Below are 8,667 nucleotides of genomic sequence, written 5' to 3'. Positions count from 1 at the left end.
CAGCAGGAGAGGACGTGGCTGGGGTGCAGGTGGCTCTAAACCCATGCTGAAGCAGAGTGTTGTGGGGTACTTTTTGGGCAGGCATTTAGCAACCAAAATTAGGCCAAGATGTTGTTTAGTGGGTCTCTGCTTTATTCTGCTTTGTTTGGTTATTCAGTTTTTATTTATTCCAGTTGCCCTTTTAATTTGTTCTGCTTCCCTTGCTGTTAGCCACTTTGAGCCTTTGTTGGGAAGGGTGGCATATAAACCCCCTCACATTAAATGAACAAATAAATGAAATAAATTAAGTTAGTGAAAGAATAAGGAATGAAACTTTTAACTTCAAAACTGATTCAGCCAAATCTTTTACAGCTTCACACACTCAAAAGATCCCAGTCAGGTAATTACTATTAGGAGAAAATCCTTTTAAATCTGAAGTCTTAGTGTCCTACTACTTTCTCTCCTCAAAACTATTTACATTGAGGTAACCTGCAATCCTAACTGTGCCAGTTTATGACCTGGATCAAAACAACAGTGGCCCTTCCAATTTGAACTGATGGTCCTCTATCAGTAGGTGGCCAGTGAGATGGTCCTTTACCAGTAGGTGGCCACACATCTGGTCCAAGTACTTTCCTGGGACATCGCTATGTACATCTGTAAGGTTATGACAGGTTATTCACCAACAATGCATTCCTTATCTATGTTCTAAGTGGCCTAATTTAAACTTTAAAAATGTTTTATAGACTATAAATCTTGAGCAAAACTTAAATCAGCATTGGTTGATTCTACCTAGTGTTTTCTAACAAAACTGTAACACTACAAATGGAAACAAATACTGTTCTCCTGAAACTAGATGAAGAAAGGAATTGAACTGCAATATTTGCAATGTCCTGTTTAGTGCTTACAAAGGACAAAAAAGGAGCTCTAACAGACTGCTGTCCAAAAGGTTCCAGAGGCTCACTAATACCCAAGACCCTCCAAAAGCATGAATATGCTGAAACATCTGAAATATTTTTCCCATAATCAGAAACTGAATGTACTGGTTTTAAAAAGAACAGTGTTAGAATCCTATTTGTTTCAGCCCTCCCCACTGGAATAAGTCAGATGCTGCAACAGGGCCAACAAGAAAAAAATACTAAGTAGTAACCCCTAAGACTTACCTCTGTTGTCATTACAAGACAAGAAGCTGTAGGATTAATGGTGACATCTCCTGTCATTAGACCAACATCTTGAAATTCTTCATACATCTCACGATACTTTTGGTTACTCAGAGCTTTAATAGGACTGGTAAATATGACACGCTGTTTCTCCCTCAAAGCCAAGGCAATGGCATACCTGATGGGTAATATTAAGTTCATGTTACAAAGACATTCACACCTTTCTCCCTTTCTATAATTTTCCACTAACTGTAAAAGATCTAGCACAGAAAACTCCCAACAAGACATGAAAAAGCATACAAGCTTCAATTCAGGCCACTGACACTGTAATATTTAAGTATGAAGGGAGAGAGATTCTATAAGATACATGTACAAATTGGAAAATTTAGGTAAATTCAGGTGTGAAAATCACTACACAGGTCATGATGTAGTCATCAAATGGTAAGCTGAAGAATGCCTTAATCCAGTTTCTAAAAGATGTACATTCTTACTTGGTGAGAAGGAGGAAAACAATACAATATCACAATTAGTTCTCAAGAGAAATAAATCATTAAATATGAATCAATATCTTTCAGGGTGCTCTCCCCAATTCTAGATGGAGGCCTACTGTTCTGAAACCTAAGTCCAAGGGATGTCCATATATATGTTTGTGGTTAAACAAGACTTCAACCTGCAGTGGAATCACACCAATGCCTCTCACAAAAAAAACTATGAAAAAATATACAGCTACTTTAGTAACAATTACAGCCAGTACTAAAAAATAGTGCACGATTCTTTTTTCAAGATCATCTAAATCTGTCATGGAAAGTGTATTTCTTTCAGTTTACATAAAAAGTTTGAAGAAAAGCAGATTATTTCAATATAGGAAGGTTAATGCAAGTGCAAAGTTATGAGCACAAAGAAAACTCATAACAGGTACTTGCAAATCAAATGTAATGTGCTTTTTGTTTTAAAAAACTTAAATGCATCTGAGCTGTCAAAAATCATTAAGTCATTTGGAATGATAGTACATTAGAAAAATCACATAAGCCAGTTGCATCTTTAAAAATGTTCTTTTAACTCCATATAATTTAACAGGCTAAAAGTAAAAATACCTTGATATTTCCTTTAGAATCAAATCACAAGATTACTTACTCTGCACACACCGTTTTGCCAGCTGATGTATGAGCTGACACTAACACAGACTGTTTGTTGTCCACACAAAGGATAGCTTCTCTTTGAAAAGAATCAAGAATGAAGGGATATTCCTAAAAAGAAAAAAAGAAGTCTGCTGTTCAAAGAAATACACAAGTTTGTTACTTAAAATTTAGCCAGCTTGCAGTAGGGGTATACCACAGATGGTCTGTTGGCTGTATGACACTTAGTGGCAATCTCAGTACCCTGCCATCTTAGAATCCATGAAAAAGGATTTTAAAAGGACAACAGTGAATCCTATGTCCCTGCTGTGCTGCTTATTAATCTGTGCATGCACCTGTATCTTCAGTCCAGCCTCCCATTTCAAACATGCTGAGAGCTTATAGCTGATCTGTGAATCCCAACGGAGGCAGTCCTTGAATGGAAAGTACGCTTTACATGTAGCACTAAGGTAGCATTCAAAGTACACCTTAGATGTAGCATGGGCTGTGTGTACCTGGTTTACGGACTGACTTAGCATGAAAACTGCAGCCAGGCAGGGCATTTTGCAATTAGTTACACACTGCCTATAAAATAGTATTTTATGATAGTTTTGTATATAGACATTTGGATTAACCAACTTTACCCCATATTTTATTTTATGCACACATGCACACATGTGTGCATAAAATCAGCCAGATACTCAACAGGTAGAAAGTGACAGTATTCTAGCTTTTGGTGGTTAGTATTTATATTTATCAAAAAGACTACAAAGACCAACAAACAATATACCACTGGAGCCACTGAGCTAGGCAAGTAGCTGACACCAAACCACAGTAATCTCTCCACCTAATTGTATCCCACATTAGGTCAACATAAAACACTATTACTAATTTTGAAATACAAGAACAGCCTTTTTATGGCAGGTGATTTTCTTCTGTCAACAACCATTGATAAGGCTCACTTTCTTTCCCCAACTATTTATATATTCCCTATAGGACACAAAATGCAATCTGTAATTTAAAAATAAATTCATTACATACCTTTGCAGCTTTTCCACTTCTCGGCTTTAGGCCTACAAAGTCTTCATCTGCAGGAAGTGCAACCTGATAAAAAAAATTTTTTTTAACAAAAAATGCTTTAGAATTCTCTAAGTGTATTTTACAATGCAGCCATGATACTTCAAATTGCTATTCCATCAGCATTTACGAACCAAGCACAATTCTATCAAGAGACTATCATCAGTACAGGAATCCATTCCCCAAATTTCCAGTTGCTACAAATCTGCTCCTTACTTCCTGAACAGTCTCTCTGTCCACCTATGCAAGCACTACTCCTTCTCCACACCCATCTTTTCAACAATTTCTTCTACTTTTTTCTCATAATTTCTGAACAAACGCTACTCCCTCCTTTTCCATGATTTATTGTCTACTATTCTACTTTATTTTTTCCTGTCTTATGACTCGGATGGCTAGTTTTTCAGAACCAAACATATTTTGAGCTTCTGATTTTTGGTTTTATACAACACTGGCAATTGTTACTCAATTTGCTTTTCTAGAAGTTTGTTTGTATTGGCAATCTCTCTGTTCCCCGATTTGTATCCATCCATGTCAGTACTTAAAACCACTCCAAGTTCTGAATGACTGCTAATTCCTGTATTTCTACTGGACACTTCAGAAAGAAAGAGTTCTGTACATGCAGGCTTAAAACCAATACTCCATTACAACTTGCACACACAATTAAAAAATGTCTGACCATATGAAATCCAGAGGAACATAGCCATGATCACCAGGATTTATTTGTGGAAGAGGAAAGAAAGAAGGTACTTGTGTGCAAATACAGAAACTAAAATATACATAGAGGCATTTTTTATACATGTAAGCACTGCAGTGCCAGGCACTTTGGAAAGCGCCCACTGCTGCAACACCTGCAGTTATATAAGTGGCAAAAATGCATGTCAGCGCTGAAAAAATGGCGGCGGCACGCATTAGAACTAGAACACATCAGAGATGCGTTAGTTCAAAAGCACACCGCCACCATTTTCTGTGTGCTGACGTGTATTTTGCACATGGTGAAGTGTGGTGCATGTCAGCTTGTGTGCAAAGCAGACTTGATTAACAGAGTCTGCTCCAAAGGTGCAGATATATGGCGTGTTGCAGGACAAAAAAGTGTGTGTATAAATGTCCAGAGTGTCAGGAAAAAATTTCTACCAGAATGACTTTACATCTACAGTCTAAACCTACTCTATAAACCTGAAAAATCATGCCTTTACAGCCTGTGACCTTTAACACTACAAGCTGGCTGTCAATTAAAAAACAACACATTTAAATTAAAAAAAAAAAAAGAAATGGAAGCATCACAAGTTTTACAGGTACTTTGGCAAAAACTGAAAAAAACATCCTCTCGTGACTATATGTAAAAACTGAAAGAGCAGGACAAGCATTTACATAGAACTCAAAAGAGAGAGAAAAACCAAAAGCCCTGCATGTATTTAATGCAGTCTATAAAAGGCTGATTATACTGAAACACATTTGTTATTTACACACACACAACTTTTTCATAACTGAAAAGTTTTAATTACAGGATCCTGGCAAAATACTAGATTAGATAGATGTATGTCATATAGGAGATATCCTAATCATTTCACTACCACCATAATAAAGGATACTTATGTAATAGAAAATCAATCAAAAAAGAAATACAGTACTAGTATGAATCCCTCTGATTAATAAAAATATTTATAAAATTTATTTTTTGTAACAAACATTTATGTTCAAGGAGAACAATGAAAGCTAACTGGCTGTTTCTACTTTCTGCCCATCAAAACAGTGTTTTCTACGGTGTTGCATTTCCTGAACTAGCTTATGTAGTGTTGTCAATGACTTTTGAATGGCTATTTTCCACCAGAAACACAAATGTATTTCAAGGGTAGATGGAATCATTATTTTCCAGGGCAAGGCAATGCACTAGGCCAGAGGTGGCCAACTCATGGCCTGCATGCTACAAATGGCACATGCAACCGCTTTGTGTGGCACATAGTAGACAGCAGGAAGTTGGGAGAACACTGGAAAACAGGGCAGGCAGTCGAGCAAAACAATGAATTGGGCAGAAGTAGATTGGAGTGGCACTGAAGGAGGCGGTAGGGCTTACCTTGGGGCACATATGCCAAAAAGTTTGGCCCCAGTTGTACTAAGCATTTTCCAAATACAGGAAAGATGCATCTTATCTTTATACTATCTTATCCTACTGAGGAAGCCGTGTGACAATATCCTTAAAACCCATCTACAAGTCTATTCCTTGTCTTTTACGCATAGCTCAACACACTGAGTTCCTGGTAAATATTAACATAAAATGCTTTGCAATTTCAAATTAAAGAGAGTTCAGAAATGTGAAGTAAAATTATCAAGCAGGAAATTAAGTAATGAATGTTATAAAGTTACATCTTTCCAAAAGAACTTAAAAAAAAATTGTAAATCAAAAAAGAAAAAGTAAACAAGAAATCAACGTGAAATACAATTCCGGACAATTCTTAAACATTCACATTGTGCCCACCTCGTGTGTGCAACCTTCAACAGTTTCCACAGCTTGTACCTTTACTTTCGGCATCAGATCTGCAAGACTGCAAACAAAAAATTCTTAGGGCTACTGCATTACTGAGAAGATGTAAGTTTTGGAAAAATATCACCTACAATTATTTATTCAATAATAAGTTACATATTTTAATAGCACCTTTCTTTGGATTTGTAACAATACAATTTAGAATTGGTTTTTAAAGTATAGCCAACACTCTCAAATGCACCAAAAGTTGAATGTCTCAATTAAATGCAAACTTTCACCAAAACTAATCAAAACAGATAATGCTCATATGTCTACTACAGGTACTCCTCACTTAACGACCTACCTGTTTAACGACCGCGCGGACTTACGACCAGCGAGAACTGGTCGTAAGTATGAGAACTTTGGTCGTGGAAACGGCAGTGTGGCGTCTCAAGCCAAAGCACGCAGTATCAAGGGGCAGCTCCTCGCTTATCGACCAATTCGCTTAACGACCTAGTCGCAGGAACGGAACTCGGTTGTTAAGTGAGGAGTGCCTGTACTGCTTTCACTCTTCATCTTGGTCACCAACTGTAAATACTACTCAAAAGTTATAATTTACTCACTAGTATAACTCAAAAGTTATACTCATTCACTAGAGCAGGGGTTGTCAACCAGGGGTATGTATACCCCTGGGGGTACTTGGGAAGGTTCCAGGGGGTACACAGCAGAGAAGCAGTGGTACCCATGCTTGTCCTGCCGCTGCTGTGTGCTGCCTCCACCCAGGTACCACCCCCTCTGCTTGTCCACCAGCTGTTGGGGGGACCTCCCCACCCCGCTTGTCAACCAGCTGCTGGGGAACCCCACTGCTCATCCAAAGGGTACAGTCCAGGATGGGTACCCACCAGAAGGGGTACATTCCTTATAAAAGGTTGAAAACCCCTGCACTAGAGAGCAGGCTAACGATGAGCCGCCGCCTCTGTGAACAACAGTCATTATGGCTACAAGGATGGGATGCCTTGTAATATGAAACAGAGTAATATAGCAGTAATGTAGCAGAAAAAGCACAAGGTAAAGTAAACCTTCATCTATCCTCTATCTCATAATTTTTTCCCTTAGTTTCCCAAACTAAAGGAAGAAGAAAGCTATTATCTCTGAGATGATACAAAAAACATACATTCTAGAATTCACTGGAATACACTAAAAATCCCCTTGGCTGATATAGATCTTAGGTAGGGGAGAGGGGAAAAAATCTTGAAACGTTAGCAAGCGTGCATAGAATTTACAGGAAGTCTGATTTTTCCCTACAGCAACAGTGAAATGGAGAAAAACAACTCTGCTTCCAAATGTATACTACTTGTTAACTAATTCTATATGGGAACATTCCCACCCTAAAATCTTCCCAAATTTCTCAGGCCAACACCATACATTGGTGGGTTCAAAACTTTGGGCAGAATCTATTATGTTGAGAAAGCCATCAATGCAAAAAAGGTTCACGTAGCCAACTAAAAATGCAAAAGGTAGTTCTGTTTCTGGCTTTAACAGACTGGCTTTAATTTGAAAGTTGATCTGCTTACAGTGCTCTAGCAAACCTCCCCAATCCACCCAGAGTCCAGCCATACCTAGAACCACTGCAAGAAGGTTGGGTACTTACTTCACATTAAGTACCCAACCCAGATCTGTGTTCTTGGGTCTATGCACACAGCCCTGTTCTCAGTATGCTGCTCTCTTCTCCAGCTTTCAGAGGCAATGGCTTCCTTCAGTAAGTTGATGTAGCAGTAAGTTTGTTCACAACTAAGTGCCTTGCTATTATTTCAACTTTTTGTATAAACACAAGCCTCAAATTCATTTCTATGGAAGCTGAACCCACTAACCAGTTTCTCACACCTTTTTATTTTAAAACATCCATGATGGTATCTGTTCAGAAATTTAGCTAAATACACTTACATGCTAAAATTACTGCATACCCATAGAATAACTTGCATTTTTTTCATTCCTCTTTTAACCAATTGGAAACAAATTCAGTTAAATCTTTGGCAATCCCTTGCAGCCAGGGATGATCTTCTTCCATGACTGTCTTATGCGTGTGTCCAAAGATAGCTGAGACGGGATCGAGAGACTGTACTATCGCTCCAACACGTGTTTCCGTGTGGGGTGGGTGGTGCTGGATTCTTGATTTGCTCCCCAACATGCTGTTTCTGCCATTTCTGCTTTTCCATCTCCGCTTCTTGTCGTGAGGTTTCAAAGCACTGAGATGCCTGCAGCAGCAAACTCTTCCTCCATTTGGGGCAGTCCTCAGCAACTCTCCCACAGGCTGACATTGATGATGCATTTTTTTTTAAGTTGGCCCTGAGGACATCCCTGAAGGGCTTTCTCTGCCCCCCTTTGAGTGAATGAGCACCTTGGCAGAGCTGGGAAAGTAAGGCTTGCTTTGGGAGTCTGGAGTTGGGCGCCCTGATGATGTGCCTGGCCTCACGAAATTGATGTTGAACGACTGTTACCTCGATCCTTGTGATGTTTGTTTGCAGGACACTAACGACAGTTAAATAACCCACAACTAACCAGCCTGTTCCATGCGCAGTTATTGTTAGTCCCCCCACTTTGCAGAAAACAGGCAACAGGTAACAAACTGGCACTTACTTCACCTCCTCCGCCGCGCCATCCTCCAGCTTGACTTTCTTTGCAAACACAGCATCCTCGGTACTGTCCACCTCTGCCTCTCTCTTGGTTTTTCCGGCCGGGGCTGCTGGAGATTTGGCATTGGCGCGTTTCCTGCAATGCAAACACGGGCGGGGATTCACGCCTGTCCTTTCCCAGGCGGCTCACGGCGCCCTCTGACCGCGCGGCCCGGCCCCTGCGAGGGAAAGCCACAGCCATGACCCCT

The 8,667-nt window shown here is 39.5% G+C and overlaps 1 protein-coding gene across 1 annotated transcript in view; it reads right to left on the bottom strand.

The window, feature by feature from the left end:
- Positions 1-8,667, bottom strand: part of MTREX (Mtr4 exosome RNA helicase) — a 98,048-nt gene that overhangs the window by 85,963 nt on the left and 3,418 nt on the right. The window contains exons 2-6 of the mRNA XM_025196145.1: positions 8,424-8,604; positions 5,802-5,868; positions 3,293-3,355; positions 2,271-2,383; positions 1,140-1,314 (exon numbers count right to left, since the gene is read on the bottom strand). Of these exons, the coding sequence (XP_025051930.1) occupies positions 1,140-1,314; positions 2,271-2,383; positions 3,293-3,355; positions 5,802-5,868; positions 8,424-8,604 (599 nt within the window). The remainder of the gene's footprint in view (positions 1-1,139; positions 1,315-2,270; positions 2,384-3,292; positions 3,356-5,801; positions 5,869-8,423; positions 8,605-8,667) is intronic.

Source organism: Alligator sinensis, unplaced genomic scaffold (assembly GCF_000455745.1).
Source record: "Alligator sinensis unplaced genomic scaffold, ASM45574v1 scaffold573_1, whole genome shotgun sequence".
NCBI lineage: Eukaryota > Metazoa > Chordata > Crocodylia > Alligatoridae > Alligator > Alligator sinensis.
The sequence above is the reverse complement of the archived record's forward strand: the minus strand, read 5'-3'. Positions and strand labels throughout refer to the sequence as shown.